Source organism: Pleurodeles waltl, chromosome 9 (genome assembly GCF_031143425.1).
Source record: "Pleurodeles waltl isolate 20211129_DDA chromosome 9, aPleWal1.hap1.20221129, whole genome shotgun sequence".
NCBI classification, from domain to species: domain Eukaryota; kingdom Metazoa; phylum Chordata; class Amphibia; order Caudata; family Salamandridae; genus Pleurodeles; species Pleurodeles waltl.
In genome coordinates, this window is record NC_090448.1 from 298,926,081 (window position 1) to 298,945,112 (window position 19,032).

At 42.8% G+C, this 19,032-nt stretch overlaps 1 protein-coding gene across 1 annotated transcript in view; it reads left to right on the plus strand.

The window, feature by feature from the left end:
* MAPKAPK3 (MAPK activated protein kinase 3) overlaps positions 1 to 19,032 on the plus strand; it is a 189,353-nt gene that overhangs the window by 90,045 nt on the left and 80,276 nt on the right. Inside the window, exons 5-7 of the mRNA XM_069206771.1 lie at positions 9,364 to 9,428; positions 10,811 to 10,890; positions 13,894 to 14,020. Of these exons, the coding sequence (XP_069062872.1) occupies positions 9,364 to 9,428; positions 10,811 to 10,890; positions 13,894 to 14,020 (272 nt within the window). The remainder of the gene's footprint in view (positions 1 to 9,363; positions 9,429 to 10,810; positions 10,891 to 13,893; positions 14,021 to 19,032) is intronic.

The following is a 19,032-nucleotide window of genomic DNA, read 5'->3' on the forward strand; positions in this document are numbered from 1 at the left end:
AATCTCTTCTTCCAATACCAAGGCAGGAAGATATTTAAAAACAGATCTCCCTTCAAATCCCAAGGAATGGAGTAAAAGAAATTTATTTCTTTCAGGACGGAAGCGTGCTGTACCAATTGCTCCTAAGTACATCTCAAATGCATCATACCAATTTTTCCATGGAATTGGAGGGTTACCCGGTGTTTCCCAAAAAAATGGAGGTGGATTCACAGACTGCATTCTTAAAACAGTACAAGTGCAGAAGGTAAGTAATATCACAGGGTGTGTGACGCAGAAGACAATGAAAGCTGAAGAAACCCAGCCACAATTTTTACTTAACCTTCTTTACTTTTACGCCAGTATCAATATAAGATCCACAGCAGATCACAGTTAAAAGAACATTGAAGTTTCCTTGTAATATAAGCAGCAAACAAAAAAACCGAACTGTCAAAAATTATTTTCCTTCTTAAATTCAAAGTGCAGTACCTCTTAATTCCATGAGATGGCAGAGTTGGACCAAAAATTCAAAGTAACTGCTTCAGCTCTTCTTGAAAACAAAAATAAGTAACCAATCATGAGCTCAGATTGACGTTATTATTACTAGCTGTACTTCCTGCTTGGTTTTGACGAGGAAAATGGGTCCGATGCAGCGGTCTACTCGTCGCCAAAAATACTTGTAGTAATCATGACTACAAGTGTAGGTAAGGTAAAGATCTTTTAATCAACATATAGACCGCTGCGATGTCGCAGCTACCGGCTCAACCGTCCTCTTGACTCCGAGTGTCTCGAGCTCCTCTCTATCACGAGCTCGAGACGTAGAACAGGAGTCACGAGGACGCGGCAACACTACACAGTGTTACAGCCACGGCTTGGCTACTTGAAGTGTATTTAAAAATGTGCTTCAAATTCCTGTGTAGAGGGAGTTGGTAACAACAATTCAGTGCTGATCAGACTACCCGACTCTCATGATGGTGAAAATGTAGCGGAGTTACTTTTTCTCAAAGAGTGAAGCTAGAAAAAGCAGCAGTATACCACCACACAATTTGTTTGATTTCAAAGTCATATAGACATTGTTAGAAATGGGGTCTTTGGTTGACAGTCAGGTTCCCTCCTGTTCAAGCAAGGACCCTCACTCTAGTCAGGGTAAAAGAGAATCACCCTCAGCTAACCCTGCTTGCCACCTTGGTAGCTTGGCAGAGCAGTAGGCTTAACTTTAGAGTGCTAGGTGTAAAGTATTTTTATCAACACACACAGTAACTTAAAAACACTATAAAATGACACAACACAGGTTTAGACAAATAGAAAATATTTATCTAAACAAAACCAGACCAAAACAATAAAAATTAACAATACACAAGTCAAGTAAGCAACAAAAATGCAAAAAGAGTCTTTAAGTAGTTTTAAACACACACTAACACTGTTAGCGTGAAAAAGTACCTCAGGGGCTTCAAAAATAACCCCACACGGGCGAGTGCGCATCAAAAATGGGCTTGTGATGCGTTGATTCCACTCACGAGCGGGACCTTGCGTCGTTTCTCCTTTCGCTGAGTTGGGCGGGTCGTTTCTTCTCTCCGCAGGAGAGCGATGCGTCCATCTGGTCAGCACTCTCGGGTCTAGGCAGGCCTTGTTTTGTTTTTACACGCCCAGCGATACTTGAGTCGGAAATCCAGCCGCACGAGGATCCGAAAACCACGCAGTGCAGGTTGCGATCTCCCAGCCTCCGTCAGTGATGCTGCACGTCGTTTCTCCTGCTCTGTGCGTCGATTCTTCGGTCGCATTTCCAGCGAGCCTCGATTTTCAGCTGTGGAGCCGGCGGCACGTCGTTTCTTCAGGTGCAGATTGGAGTCGCGTCGATCTTTTCCCTGCATGGCACTCTGTGCATGGATTTCCTTTTCTTTAGGCTACCAGCTTCTCCTTTCAGGGTCCCAGGAACTGTATGGGCACCACAGGGCAGAGTAGGAGTCTCTCCAGATACTCCAGGTGCTGGCAGAGAGACGTCTTTGCTGTCCCTGAGACTTCAAACAACAGGAGGCAAGCTCTAAATCAAGTCCTTGGAGATTTCTTCTCAAGATGGAAGGCACACAAAGTCCAGTCATTGCCCTCTTACTCTGGCAGAAGAAGCAATTGCAGGGTAGCTCCACAAAGCCCAGTCATAGGCGGGGCAGCTCTTCTTCCTCAGCTCTTTAGCACTTCTCCAGGCAGAGGTTCCTCTTGTTTCCAGAAGTGTTTATAAAGTCTGTGGTTTTGGGTGCCCTTCTTATATCCAATTTCTCCTTTTGGAGTAGGCCTACTTCAAAGCAAAATCTCTTTTTAATGTGAAATCCTGCCTTGCCCAGGCCGGGCCCCAGACACTCACCAGGGGGTTGGAGAATGCATTGTGTGAGGGCAGGCACAGCCCTTTCAGGTGTGAGTGACCACTCCTCTCCTTCCTCCTAGCACAGATGGCTCATCAGGAAATGCAGACTACACCCCAGCTCCCTTTGTGTCACTGTCTAGTGTGAGTTGCAACCAGCCCAACTGTTAAACTGACCCAGACAGGGAATCCACAAACAGGCAGAGTCACAGAAATGGTATAGGCAAGAAAAGGCTCTCTTTCTAAAAGTGGCATTTTCAAACACACAATCTCAAAATCAACTTTACTAAAATATGTATTTTTAAATTATGAGCTCAGAGACCCCAAACTCCACATGTTCATCCGCTCCCAAAGGGAGTCTACACTTTAATCAGATTTAAAGGTAGCCCCCATGCTAACCTATGAGAGAGACAAGCCTTGCAACAGTGAAAAACGAATTTAGCAATATTTCACTGTCAGGACATATAAACCACATTACTATATGTCCTACCTTAACCATACACTGCACCCTGCCCTTGGGGCTACCTAGGGCCTACCTTAGGGGTGCCTTACATGTAAGAAAAGGGAAGGTTTAGGCCTGGCAAGTGGGTACACTTTCCAAGTCGAATTTACAGTTTAAAACTGCACACGCAGACACTGCAGTGGCAGGTCTGAGACATGTATACAGAGCTACTTATGTGGGTGGCACAACTAGTGCTGCAGGCCCACTATTAGCATTTGATTTACAGGCCCTGGCATTTCTAGTGCACCTTACTAACGACTTACTAGTAAATCAAATATGCCAATCATGGATAAACCAATCAACCACACAATTTACACAGAGAGCATATGCACTTTGAGCACTTTACCACTGCTAACCAGTGCTAGAGTTCAAAAGCCAACAGCAACAGGTCAGAAAAAATAGGAGGCAGGAGGCAAAAAGATTGGGGATGACCCTGCATAAGCAAAAAAGTCCAACAGACATCAATATTGATGCCCTGATGTTTTACTTTTTTTTTTCGGATGACAATTGTTAGAAATGGGGTCTCTAGTTGGCAGTGAGTTTTCACCCTGTCCATGTAGGGACCCTCAATCTGGTCAGGGTAAGGGAGTCACACTCCCAAGATAACCCCTGGTCACCCCCTTGGTAGCTTGGCACAAGCAGTCAGGCTTATCCCAGAGTCAATGTGTAAAATTTTTGTACCCACACACACAGTAACACAGAGAAAACAGTACAAATGGGCACCACACCAGTTTAGTAAAATAGCCAATATTTATCTCAGTAAAACAAGACAACAATGACAAAAATCTGACATACACAAGCAAAGATAGGAATGTTTAAAGAATAAATCTCAATGAAGCATTTAGAAACACAATAGCTCCAACAGGTGCCATCACGGCGTTGTGGCGGAGTCGTTCCCAACAGTCTGACACCACTCGTGAGGGAGTGCCGTGTCGGTCATGGAGTTGCAGGGACCCCAGGTACAGTACCTAAGAAATGAGGCAGAGTCAAAAACGTGGCACGGAGTCAGGGAGGTGAGATGCCGCTGAAGCCGGTGTGGCATTGGTTCCATGCTGCTATGCATGAGGTAAGGCATTGGTTCCTTATGGAGGTGAGGCGTCGGTTCCTTGCGGAGTCAGCAGAGTTGAGCCGGCTGGGAATCATCAGTTCCTTACGATCCAGCAGAGTCGATGAGTCCAGTGGGTCAAGGCGTAATAGGGCAACCTCTCGGGGTTGCAGTCACACCATGGGGGCCACAGGTGCTGCAGCAGAGTCAGATGTCACGGATGTTGGTCACACGGCACTCGGGACTCACAATGTCATAGGACTTCAGAGGTGCTGCAGTGGCATCGGGCCAGCGGCGCCTGGCCTGCAGCATCAGTCATTGTCGTTGCACTTCAGCAGAGACCACAGCTTCGGGTGCAGGCAGCAGCAAAGAGTCAGGCAGCTTTGCCGGCTCTGGAGTCATCCATAGTCGATGTGCCTGGTTCTTCTTGTTTTATTGGCAGCTTTCACTCCCAAGGGCCCAGAAACTGGAGTGGACAGTACCTGGCGAGTCATAGTCCTCAGCACGAGAACCCAGAGGCTGGTATGTGAAGTCTTTGCCATCCCTGAGACTTCTTAACAGGAAGCATGCTCAGTCCAAACCCTGGGAGAAACTTCATGAGTAGGATGCACAGCAAAGTCCTCTCTTTTTCCTCTCTAAAGCAGAGCAGCAACTGTAGGCCAACCCAGCAAAGCAGCAGTAATCCTCCTCACAGCTCTTCAACTCCTATTGGGGGAGTCTCCTTTTGATCCAGAAGTGTTCTAAAAGTCTAGGGTTTTGGGTCCAATACTTATACTCATTCCTGCCGCTGAAGTAAGCAAACTTCAAAGGAAAGTCTTTGTAGTGCATAAGACCTTGCCTTTCCTGCCCTAGTCCCAGCCACACTCAAGGGGGTTGGAGACTGCATCCTGTAAGGACGGGCACAGTCATATTGAGGTGCAAGTTTCATCTCCTCCCACCAGTCTAGCCCAGCTGAAACCCATCAGGATATACAGGGCACAACTCAGCTCCCCTTGTGTGACTGTTTAGAGTGAATTCACAAACAGTCCAACTGTCATCCTGACGCAGACTTGTATTCCAGCAGACGGGAAGAGGCACAGAAAGGTTAAGCAAGAAAATGCTCACTTTCTAACAGTGGCATATTCAAACTTACAATCTAAAAAACACCTTCACCAAAAGATGTATTTTTCATTTGTGAGTTCGGAGACCACAGACTCCATATCACTATCTGCTGCCAATGGGAAACCACACTTAAAATAAATTTCAAGACAATCCCCATGTTAACCCATGGGAGAGATAGGCCTTGCTATAGTGAAAATCAAATTTAGCAATATTTAAAACACACAAGAACATGTCCTACCTTTCAAATACTCTGCACCCTGCTCTTAGGGGTGACTTACATGTAAAAGGGAAGGTTTGGTCTTGGCAAGTAGGTGCACTTGCCAGGTCAAACTGGCCTTTTCAAACTCCCCACACAGACACTGCAGGGGAAGGTCTTAGACATGTTTACAAGTCTAATCATATGGGTGACACAATCTGTGCTGCAGGTCCACTAGTAGCATTTGATTTACAGGCCTCTGGGACCTCTGGTGCACTTTACTAGGGACTTGCTAGTAAATCAAATTAGCCAATCATGGACCAACCAATCATCAATACCATTTAGACAAGGAACAATTGTACTTTAGCACTGATCAGCAGTAGTAAGGTGCCCAGAGTCCTAAAGCCAACAAAAACAGGTCAGAAAAAATAGGAGGAGGGAGACAAAATGTTTGGGGATGACCCTGCAAAAAGGGCCAGGTCCAACAACAATAAAGGCCAAGACGGTTCATATGAAAATCTTTCCCAAGGCGTTAAGTATATTTTTGGTCTTTGTCTTGATTACCTTCTCAAGTTGTCTAGTTATCATTGAATCACAGAAATAGTTCACTCAAAAGAGCTGTGCAATCCAATGGCCTTTGTAATCCATTTAAAAAACAAATGTTACTTCCATACAGAACCTAAAAACTAGAAAGATAGCTCAAAACACCAACCTTGTTCACTTTTGCCTTATGTTTCAATCAAAATGACAGCGTGCTTCCTTAATACTGATAGGAGAGGTGTTCTTAATCTACTCACAGAAGGCAGAAATAACTATGGATTTTTGGATAATCTTGGTCACCTAACCTAGGGGTATTCTCCCTTTCTCATCTCTGTTTTTCCTTGTCTTCTGACTTTTTTCAATTAATAAGGATGCTCAGAACAAGTCTGTTCTGAATTCACATTAGATTACTCTTCTCCCTGAGCGGGGGAGTTATGTCTTCACTTCTATTCTTCTGGCGTTCCTAAGAATATAAGAAGGCTGTGTCCTGAGTTCTGTCCATGTGGCATTCACTGAAACTATAAGAGTCCTGAAGACAGAATGCTTTGTTAATCTCAAAGACTCTTTGTGCTCTAGTTTTACATTTACTCATCTAGAGCAGAGAATGTCATGGCATAAAATGAAGACCATTTGAGGTCATAATGTGAAGTGAAGTTAATTTTAGGATCTGGGTCATGAACCTGAATTATATAGTCTAATAATAACTGGGCAACTGAATAATCGGACATTCCACCCCTATTATCCAAAAATCTTGAGCATTTTCTGTGAACTTTCTCAAGTCAATCATCACTGTTGTGCAGTAATCTCGGTAAATCAGATAATGATTCACTCAGCTCTAAGCTGGATTTTGCACTTGAATAAGTAATTTGCAAATTCTGTGGGTGACCTCCCTCACCCCCCGAGGCAATTCAATTATTTATGCGCTCTGAGGTTACTGTGCTGCAACTGAGAAGCTTTAGATCAGGACAAAGTTCAGCTAGTTTCCTTACTCATGTATACATTGGAGTATTAGAGCAAAGAACATATTCTGTAAACATATTGGTCCTGAAGCTTTTCCGTTGTTAGCCGAGGGGAGATCCTTTTATGTATAGATACCTTTCATTCCATGTCCTCTCACAGGTCAGTGAGTACATTCTCATCAGGATTCAATGGGGAATTAAGTCAGTCAGTTTAAGGCTCACTATTTTTTGCCTTTGGTATGATCACTCTTCTATTGCTTGCCTGAGCCGTACTACTTTTTTATATTCTAGGATTATATTTTAATGGTGTTTTATGTGACTAGGTGCGGAGCTGTAAGTTGAGCCAAGACTGCTGATTAGTCATTGGTTAGAAGATGTGGACTTTCTCCTCTTAAGTCCAGCTCTGTATATAGAATCCACTTCAGTGATATTGGAGATGTGGCTCAGTTAAGGCCTTTGCCACATACACATTCAACAATCTTTCCCTACATCAAATAAATTCACGTTTAGTATGCCTAACAACTCCATTCAGTATTTTGTGTCAGTTTGAATAGATTTGCTAAAAGTACAATTTAGTTTTCATTAACATTGTCCTTCAAGGCCTGTTGACTTATTAAGTACTCTACCCGTAAAGCTAGCTAGTAGCACAATAACACAGGGGCATATCTGAGGGAGTCTTGTACATACTCTAGGTTGGATCTCTATATCAGACTTTTGTACCTCCAGAAGTAAGGCCAGCTTAGAGGCCAATCTCCCTGCCACCCGGAGAATGTGACAGATGTGAACTAAATCAGTTGTTACCATTCTGGAGTGTACCCTAAAGAATAATATATCCTGCTGTCCTCCTCCTTCCCTGATAAGTAAACAGAGGGTTGACCTCACTGCCTGATGAGAAAAGTACAGCTAAAATGCAATTACCAATGAGGGTGATTTCCGCAAAACAGAGGATTTAAGTTGAATGGATGTTCTTCTGAGAACTCAAGCGGAATTTCCTGCCCCTGGTCTTTAAAGTAAAGAAATGCTGTCAACGCAGTCACTGCTCTGTGACATAGCCACTAAGTGTGGTCTGTTTAACGTTTGCCTGTGTTTTGCATTCATCGTAGTTTGCCAGGGTGTGCTCATAGCAGGCAGCCCTAGTTTGGTGGGTTGAGCAAGTGGCATGGATTTGTAATTCTGCAGTCCATAGTTAAATCTGAGGGCCTGATTTATATTCTGGTGTACTGCCTATTGTTCTGCCAGGGTGACAGAGTAAATTACTCCATTGTTCTGACAGCGGTTGTGCCTGCCAAATTTATAAATGACCACCAAGCTGGCGGTCAATTTTAAAGTATTGGCATCAAAGATTTTCGCTGTTAGGTTCAGGGCTCCACCAACATGATGGAGCCTTGCACTAAAAAGTTTTCTTTTTCATTTAAAAAAAAAGGAAATCCCAAAGAAGAATTTTCTTTTTGAAAATGAAAAGCATAGTGCCCCCCTCACCAAGGGAGTTATCTCCCATGGTGAAGGGTAGTAAGTATTTATTTTTACTGTCTATTACTGTCAGGGCTTGCCTGGCAATGACATACAGTAAAAAACACAGCTAAATGTCATAATCCTGATTGGGCAAAAGGACATATAGCCAGTTCTCTGATGGCTCTTACTCCTTCGGGACGTTTGGCCACAGCAGGGAAGGAGTAGTCTCTGCTATTACCAAATCTGCGGTCTGCCCACATATAAATCGGGTGGGCGGACAACTGTGTTGACGGGAGGGGTGGACTCTGTTGCCATTGCAATGGAGTTTCCTCTCTACCAACATATAAACCAGGCCCTTAGTTATCACTGGGTGGAGTTACATGCACATACATGCACACACAAATTCACAGAGTAGTGCACTTCCAAAAAATTCAGTTTTTTAGATTTATAATGGAAACACTCCTCATCGCCTTAAATGGGGTGACCCCATTGCATTGTTCCTTTAAGATGACCTGTTCGTCAGTTTTACGGACTTATATGAACTTCTTTACAGTACATATCAACCTGCAATAGCCACGTGTCCATTTGCAAGTTATATCCAGGTGTGCATATACGCATTGTTGGCATGTAAAAGCCAACGGTGTTGACCATAATTCCATTGTGTAGTATTTGCATTAATATAGTGTACTGCATTTCACATGTCACTAGGAGCTATGCCTGGTCATGCTCGGCGCTTCTTTAAGTGCGTTTTTTTACAATAGGAAATTGCAATGTTTGTTTATAGGCACCGAAAAGTGAATACTGTTCTCTCAGGGAGAATTGACATGTTTTTTAAAATCTCTATGTGTGTGTTTTTTGCTGTGTACTTGGTGCAATGGCAGTGAACCACAGCTGTTTACCTCAGATGCTTACATCATATACTAGTATTCACACATACTCTTCCCAAAGTATTGGCACCCTGAGCCCCTTTTTAACTCTGACATGTACTCTCACTTTTCTTTCCCCTCTCCTTACTGCCATCGTACATTTACTGTTCCTTTACCTGTGGAATTGCTCATTCCTCCAACATACTGGCCCCTGCTGTAGGCTCCTAGAAGCAGGTGCATGGTCCTGTTTCTTACTGTTGATGTACTCGGCCTCCCATTGTCAATGCATGTGATCTTTGTAGTGTACTCTACTTTCCCGACTGGCACCTGTTGGCCCAAACCTTATCAGAAATGTTGTTTTCTGTTTTAGCATGGAAGGGGGCGAGCTGTTCACACGAATCCAGCACCGTGGAGATGCTGCTTTCACTGAACGAGGTAATATGTGGACATATTACTGGGAGGTTAGACTTTGGAGCGGGAGTGGTTAATTTGGAGAGTAAGCAGTGTCATATTAGATAGAGTGGATGGTCTCTGGAGTGGGAGTGGCAATTTAGGGAGGAAGTGATGTCGTAGTGCATAGAGTGTCAGGTCTCCAAGGTGGAGTAGTAATATTGGGTGTCATGATGGATAGTGTGTGACTGGTCCCCAGGGTGGAGTGGTATTTAGGAAGGAAGTGGTGTCATAGTGCATAGAGTGGCTGAACTCATGGAAGGAGTAGCAATTTAGTGAGGAAGTAGTGTCATAGTGTATAGAGTACCTGGTCTACAGGGTAGAGGTAGTAATCTAGGGTGGAAGTGGTGTCATGGTGCATAGAGTTCCTGCTCTACAGGATATAATGGTAACTTAGAGTGAAAGTGGTATCATAGTGCACAGAGTGTCTGGAATCCAGGGTGGAGTGGTAATTTAGGGAGGAAGCAATGTCATAGTGGATAGAGTGGCTGCTCTCTGGTGCAGAAGGTGTAATTTAGGCAGGAAGTGGTGTCACAGTGCATATAGTGGCTGGTCGCCAGGAAGGAGTGGTAACAGAGGGAAGAAGAATTGATATAGTGGATAATGTGGCGTGTCTTACTGGTTGAGTGGGAATTTAGAGTAGAAGAAGTGTTATAGTGGAAAGAGTGTCTGGTGTCAACGGTTGAGTAGGCTAGTTGGGGAAGGAGAAGAGTCATGGTGGAAAGATTGTCTGGTTTCAATGGCTGAGTGGTAATTCAAGGAAGACAATTACAATGGATATGGTGGCGGATCTCAACGGTTGAGTGGTAATTTAGGAAAGAAGTGGCATCCTGCATAGAGTGGTTGGTCCACGTAGTGGAGTGGTAATTTAGGGAAGACGTGGTGTCAAGTGGATTCAGTGACTGGTCTCCAGGGTGAAGTAATAGTTAGGGTGGAAGTGGTGTAATTGTGCACAGAGTGGCTGATCTCAATGGTGGAGTGGCAATTTAGGGTGGAAGTGGTGTCGTGCATTGAATGGCTGGTCTCTAGGGTGGAGTAGTGACTTACAGAGGATGCAGTGTCATAGTGTATAGAGTGCCTGACCTCCAGGAGGGAGTGGTAATTTAGGGAGAAAGCAGTGTAATTGGTGGATAGATAGGAAGCCATCAAAACACTTTGGTAATTTCACAGGGGACAGGAAAGTATTCCTGGGAAGAGAGGTCAAATCTTTGGGTTTATCACAGAAGTGGGTAGCGGTACCGGAGCCGGGTGTGTTTTGCTTTGGCACAGAGTTATCAATAGAGTGTGGGCAGTAGCTGGGGTGGTAGAGGAAATACGTTTTCAAACTGCCTTATTAGTGTTGATTTAGAACTGTTGTTGCGTTTCAGAAGCGTCTGAAATCATGAAAGACATTGGCTCAGCCATACAGCACCTGCATGCAATGAACATTGCTCACCGAGATGTCAAAGTAAGTGGTTATGCTGCTGTTTGAGAACGACCTTCAAGTTGCATAAACTTCGACCTCTTTATATGTTGAAGGGCATATACTGTTACTGGAGTGGTAGAGAGGATACACATTCTCTCCTCTCTGCATAGAAAGGAGAGAATTATCAAGTGCCTTAAAATTATGATGGAAACTGTGTGATGGCCTCTTCCATTAATTGTCAATTCAAAATTAATCGATGCTTCTTAACTGTACTGTACTCCATGTCATAGTATTACAGCATAAAAAAGCATACATTTTTGTTCGACCACACATAACGCCTGCCTCAGTACCCCTTCTAGCTATCCGTATCTTAAATACAGAGATTTGATAAAATGTCCTTACGCAAGTGTAGGCATATGTGCACGAATGCACACATTGAATCGCTACCATCAAGTGGATACACGTCTCCAGATCACCAGCTCACAAGTACTTTCCCAGACTTCCGGCAGTTGTGCCCTCCAGCAATTAACGAGTGGTTTGGCTTCTGAAATAAGTTAAGATTGAGCGGATCTGGCACGGTTGTTTCTTTCTTGTGGTTGGCAGTTCCCCCCTAAGCGCACATGAAAGATTAGGAAAGAAACGGCTCTGACTGTTGTGCTCTTTTTACTTCTTAAAGTTTAAATCTGGAATTTTATATTCATCCCTTTCCGCGTGGCAGTTATTTTTCCAACGAGTTCGTCCCCTTCGTTGATTTTTAAATGTAATTTTTCCCTTTTTTGACTAGGCGTCATTAACCTCAGTTTGTTTTGGCTGCTTTCCCTACAATCATTCCTACTCTTGGTCAGTGATCTTGGGTCTAGCAGTGCCAGAGTTCCTCTTTCATCAGAGATGGAGAGGCCTCTATGGGTACCAAAGTAAAGCACCAAGGGCCAGATGTACTAAGGGTCTGTGTGCAAAAAGTGGGCGCAATTTACTCACTGGCTTTTTGTGAACAGACTTAGAATTTGCAAAGGGATCTACGCACTAACAGATTAATTTGGAAAATCATAATTCGCAAGGCATTTGTAGCATGACATTTTTAATAAATATTAATTAGACAGGTCACAATTAGCAACCCCCAGGTGATTAACTAACTACAAATGTGAGTATGGTGGACTGCAAGAGACCACAGAGCAGCCGTGGCCAGCCCTAAAGGGCAAAGGGGCCACGACCCCTCACATTTTACCTAAAAAGAAGAGTGTCTGTTAGGCTGAGGAAAGATCAGCCTGACATACACTGTTTATTTTCAGGTGAGGCAGCCAGGAGCTAGACATGCACTAAATGCCAAGGCCCTTCGCGGCTTGAGCTGAACTTTGCCGGGCTGAAGATGTCACAGCAGCCTGTGTTCCTTCCATTTGGGAAAACCTCAAGGGAAGCTGCCAGTGTTGCCATGGCTCACTGCTTACTCTTCTCCAATGCTACCAACTCAAGTTACACAGAGAACAAGGGTCCAAATGGACACCTTACCCTTTGTGAATGAGTTATCTCCTTTGAGGGGTAGCCGAAAGTTCAGTATTAGAACATTGGAATGTTGAGAGCTCCACTGGAGACAATTGAGTGTCTCGGGGCTAATAATAGTGGGTATAGGCTTTCTGCTCCAACATTTCGATATGGATCTTTGTGTTTCTGCCTAATTTAGAACATCCTAGCCTCCGAGGGTGGAATGTACTAATAGTGTTAATGACCTTCTGTCTCAGGCTATATTGGTTGCTTAAAGCCCCTCCCTTGTTATAGACCTGTCGCTTGGACCTATAATGTAGGTTGAGGGATTTCAGCAACTGGTACAGCCATCAGCAGCGGGCTGTAAGGCTACAGTATGCAACTGGAGATGTGGTTAGAAATCATTAATGCACTGCATACTAAAACACAATTTAGAACAAACACCCCTTTCACACCCCTTCCATATTCTGATTCATTATGGGATACAAAACCCATTTTATGAGTTGTAAAGTCTTACCCAACTCATAAAGTAGGTTTTGTAAATAAGAAACAGAACTTTTTCAGCCGCAACCCAAGTGATCTGGAGAATCTTTTCTTACATCTGGCCTTAAGTGCCATTGTTTCAATTGAAACATTGGTCCCTCACTTGAAGATTGGGAAAAATCATACGATCTACCCTTTGTTATAGAATATCTCTGCGTCTTTGGGAGTACCTTCTCATTCCCTGGATCAATTGCAGACTCACACCTAAAGGAGCTCCAGTCACAAAGTGCATATATAATTCATCAGTTTCATGTATGTCTTTTACAACTGCTGCTCTGATATAGTAATCTAGCGTTTGATGAAACCTTGTATTGCTGATGTTCTGCTTGTGTCAAATTAGAAGGTCAGTGAAGCTTGATCTTCTTTGGGATGTATTGCATTAATTGTGAGGCTCTATCTTACACCACTTGTGGCCAGGATTCACTTGACTTGGTTATAGTGCCTGGGAAAACATTTCAGTATTACCCTCCTTAGTTGAATACTTATCTTGCTGTGAGTTTCTATGCTTTGACATTTATGTTATGTGCACACAGAGAAGATTGCCTTGCTCCTAGAAAGGCTATGCCTTTTCTTTATGGATTAAGACGGGATCTGCATCTAATATTTGCCCGTTCCATATACATTCATTTAGGTTTTTGTCCTTTATCAAGCTGTTGCTAAAGTTGGCAGGTGTTGTTTGCATGTGCCTGCATATTTGCTTACAAGACAACGTGCAATAACTCTCTCACACATTGTCTTTTTAATTAAGAACTATGCATTTGCAGTCTCTCTTCCTCTCCTTTACATTTGATTCATCTGCTCAGGATTTGTTTCCTGTTTGAACACTACAAAAGAGACCACACTCTGTCTTCTCATTATGTGCATATGCTAGCTTGCAGTGACCTGTTGTTTCTGTCCGATAAGCACTTACTTGCATTTATAGTGTTCTTAGCTCACTGCCTGCCTTCAGCACTACATTTAGGATAAAACAAAATTCTCCTTTTGGAGTGGAACTGAATATTTATATATTTTTTCCTTTCTCAGCCAGAGAATCTGCTCTATACGTGCCGGGAGAGCAATGGCGAGCTTAAAATCACTGACTTTGGCTTTGCTAAGGAGACAACCATGCAAAACACCCTACAGACTCCGTGCTACACACCCTACTATGTGGGTAGGTACACCTCTAAGAGCCGCTAACAGCCATTTATGTAATCCTCTTCTCTTTCGTGTATGCCAAATATATGCATGACTGCTCTTCATATCGCTTTACCCAATGCGTCAGCCCCCCTGATCCCTATTACATGTCCTGTCCCCCTTGTGTGTCCTCTAATCAGTGTTTTTATCTGTGACCAAGATTCACAACTTCTCTGAGATTCAGATCAGAAATGGGCACTGTCCTGCAGATACATTTGCACATTCCTCAAGGTTGACTGCATACTCTGTGGTTTCTGGTGCTTCATAGCACTTGAAATCACTCGTCCTATCAGAAGGCCGTCCACATATTGATAGGGTCTCTTCTTCCCCAAACACCATCCAAACTCTTCAAGATCATTTAGACAAATCCCTGCTCATGTTGTTTGACTTACAGTGATTTACCACAGTTGTGAATGGTCTCAAAATTGCTGCATGATTTTTAAAAGATAATTTTTTTTCATAAGATTCTAGGGGGTTGTTGAGTAAAGAAGTTGTTTTTATACAAGGGAATACCTTATTATTATATGGTATGTTCATGTGCAAATTACATTAATTATTAGCGCTGTGATTAGAGCATCTTAAACATTTAGCAAATAAAGATCTACTGAAAAGTATTTATCTGAAGGTGAAATGAGGAGAGTATTGGTACCACTGGATTATGTCATCAGTGGTGTCATCAGTGATGGTGTTTAGTGTGTCATGAATAATGTAAAATGTGAGGGCATAATCAGTGTATGACAGGGGTGTAAGGCGTTGTTCGTTTACTGAACCATAACTGGCAAATTTCGGTTGTTTTGTTAGGTGTTCTCTTGTAACAATACCTTCCTCTTATCGTTTTTGTTTCTGTGAATTCTGCTGTGTGTTTTTAACTAGTGGTTATGATGGTATAAGCAAAGTTAATCTTAACTTCATTTTAACTTTTATTTATGTCACTGAATTGCTGGGGTTTTGTGGACTTCACCTACTGTTTACTGCTAACCAAGACTGCATGTGGAGCTCGACTGTGTGGAGTTGGGAAAAGCCCACGTGCCCAATCTGTTGTGGGTAAATAATCCCTAGAACACAAAATATTTAGCCATGTGAAACAGGGATTGATTGCTGGATATGACTTATGACCACACCTTTCAGCCAACCTTTCGAGATTGGCCAAACCCTTCTAGCACAGTGGTGGAATTGCAGCAGGACCTACATCCTACCATTTATGAGCAGCCAACCCTGCTGCACATGGCCTTTCATTTGTTTAAACATATGTTGAGGTGTTAAGCCCAAAGCTAATCATAACTTCTCATTAACCTTTGCTTTTCAGTCAATGTGTTAGTTTTTTAAAATCATATATTACAGCACAAATCCACATGCAATTTGCCAACACTTCAACATAGTTAGCTTTCTGATAGTATGTCAAGTTTTATACAGAGCAGTCAATAGGGAGCAGACAACGTGGAGAGGGGGGCAAAAATAATAGACATGCTACAACTTTGCCACCGTATTAAAGAGCTGCAAGAAATGTGGCAGACCCTTATCATGTTTTGATTACTCTTGAAATATTGGGATTCTAAAGGTATAAGCAAATTAAAAATACTCCTTTCCATCTGTCAAGATATCTCTAAAATGTAACTTCTTCATGACATTTTGATTGATAGCCCACTATCGCTGGCAGAAAAAAGTGAGTTGGTACAGAGATCACTTTAGTCCAAGCATTTTTGTGATAACTGCAGCTGATAACCTGTCTTATTTTCGGCTCATGTAAAATAACAATGCGAAGCTGAATAAAATATATCTAGGGCAAAGTGCACAGTGGCCTAATATGATAAACTAAAGTGCATGAAGCTATATTAAAAATGGCTACACTACACCCTCCCCTTGTCGGTAGAAAGTGATTTAAGCCTTAGCTAAAAATGCCCTAAGCTAAAATATATTTGAAAACCCTACTGAATTTTAACAAGTCAAGATGACACACAAGCATACCATTTGGCAATTTTAAAAATGAGCATGCGGCCAAAAAGCCGAATTCAAAGGAAAGTGTCAATTTAGGACAGTTCCAAATGAAGCATCCGTCATGGAAAGCAGGAGATTCTCCACCTTGGCAGATGACAAAACCGGTAAATCCACGCCAAAAACTACCAAGGAGCAGGTGTGTTCCATAGCCCCAGTGTCAACCAAGGCGGCATCCCATGCAGTGCCTATGAACGAGTTAATGGTAACTTCCTCCAGGAAGGGTAGCTCGTAATCAGCTTCTCTGAGCAAACGCAACCGCAGCGCGCATGTCTGGTAATGAACCCTCAACGAGAACAACAACAGATCAGCATCAATCACTGAGGGGCGTTGCTGTGAGAGACAAACTTCCAGTGCATGTTCAAAAGAGCACCAACGGCACCGAAACACGGGCTGCACACAATCCAAAACTGGTCTGAATGACAGAGACCAGTCACACCCCAAATGTTCCAGGAGTGTTGCTCCAAAGTGCTGCATCATGCGTTCACGACACAGCTGCGCCGATGGGAGCGCCCTCATTTGTCCTTGTTGCGGCGGGACAGCCATTGCGGAAAAACAACAGCAACAGCAAAATGCCGGCTAATAAAGCCAAAGTTATCGGAAATCCCCAAAAAATGCTTCCGAAAATTGAATGAATAGCTGAAGGTATTAAACCGAATATGGAGGAAAAGGTGTGAACAAAACCAATACCAACAGCTTTTTAAAAAAAGTGCTAATCCAGCCGTGCTGGACGCATTAAATATACGTCCCACGAGTTCACCAAAGTGTCTCGGAAAGTTCGTATTTAACAGGGACTGTATTTCCGCTGATGACCTTGCCACCTGAAGTGCGTAGGTCTCGCGTGCAGATGTAAGGGCCACCTGCTTCTGAAATAATAAAGCCTTCAGTCTACTTAACTTGTCAAAATTCACCTTGGAAGTAGCAATGTGAGGCCAAATATCTGCTACCTCCCTAAATTTAGTGGGGGGGAAACAACACGTTCCTGCAGCATGTAACCACCTTAGTGACCGAAACAACGTAAACTATTCCGGCCCGCATGCTGCAACATGCTTCACTATTGAGGACGTAGCTGCAATTTGAAAGCACCTGGAACGTGCATTTAATCAAGGGGACTGGAACTCCCTTCAGATAGCAAGCCAAGTTTGCAACCGAGGCATTACACGCCCCATGCAAGGACAACTGCTTACAAATCATCTAATGGCTGACTGAAGTCTTGCATTCACTGCCGCTAAAAAAGACCTCTTTCATGCCATTGAGGCATTTGTACGAGAAGGGAAGCTCCCACACCTCATGGATGTAACTTCTCTCAACTCTTCATATCTGCCTACCGGAACATGTTTCAAACAATAAGTGAATTATACTGTAGAAATAGGCAGAATAATAACCCCGTGTATCAACCACTCTACTGAGGGAATCTCGGCCACGGTAAAAGGAAATCTTTCTATCGTTTCAATGTTAAGCATGACATAAGTCGCCTCCTTTTTAGCCATTAGTTGTTGTTGTCGCGTTAAATTAAAGGAAAAAAATATTTCCCTGGCACTGATGTGCTGCCACGGAACGCGACCCGCCTTCAATGTCTGAAGTGTCCAACCTAACTGGATAATGGGCCTGGTCTGGCTCTGTCCATGATATAAAGAAGACATATCAGATCGTATAATGTCTATAGCAGAAGAAACAATGTTGTTAATTGTATATATCCGGTCGGACAATGTGTGAATCCCATTATCCACAACAGCGAATGCCTTTTTCAGATTTTCCTGATCTATCTGCCTAAACCGGGCCGCAGCCTCTTGTTGGGAAAGTTTCCATATTTCATTGTAGAGACTTTTATCCTGCCATTATTGATTATCTTCTTTGAAGCAATTATCAGCAAGTGAGGTAAACAGATGTAGAAAGCTGGACAAAGTAAAACAATTACAATAAATGTCTTAAGAATCTGGAAATAGAAACAGCATTTAAATTGTGTGAAAACTAGAACACAATATTAGATATAACCACTAAGGCCCTGATGTCAAGTTCCACGGTTCCTCGGTAATGATAAAATTGCATGTACATTTACTGTTATAGTGTGATAATTTCACACCAGTACCATGGAATTGCACTCTGCATGACTCATAATCAGCCCCTAAATGCATGTTTAGCACAGTAATCTATCTTAATGAGTAACATTGTCCTTCATCATAAAACAGTTTACTGTAGAGACAGCATCTATATTGGGCATGACATCACTAACCTGCCTGTGAAAGAGCTGTTGATCCATTATCAAAGTTTGTCAATTTCGTGCTCTAGGTTTTTCAGATGTGCTTTGCTATTGGTTAAAAGAGATAGGTAATCACCAGTCATCGCATAGGAATTAATCTTTGCATCAAGCACAGACTAATCCATTATCTATATAGAGGTTCATGGCCTACTGTCGCTGGTACTAACAAAGTGCTTTGGTACAGAGATCACTTTTATCCAAGCATTTCTTGTGATAACTGGCTGCCAATAAACTGTCTGCATTTTCAGTTCATGGCTTTCATCCTGCCTTTAGTGATTAACTCCATTGAAGTAATTATCAGTAAGTGATATAAACAGATAAATACAGTTGTAGACTGTAAAACAATTAAACAAACATCTTAAGGACCCGGAAGTGGAAACATTTAAATTGTGTGAATGCTAGAACACAACATTAGATAAAAACTCTAAGGCCGTGATTTCAAGTTTAATGGTACTGAGTTAACTGTAAAATCGCAAGTAATTTTACTTTTATTGTATTCGACCAAGTTTTCCGGTCATAAAACCTGTCAGAATCCTCTAATCCATGCAGTTTTACTGCAGACATTTCTCAGATGATCTGAGCAGGTGGTAAATGTGTCGGCTGGCCTGTAGGTGGGTGTATTCTCGCCCTTGCTAGGAAAACTAGTGCAGTGTCACTTTCATTGCGCCCCTTATTGCCCCACTACCGCCACCATGTGTGTGCCGTATTTAAAATACGTTGCACTATGGCGCAGGGTA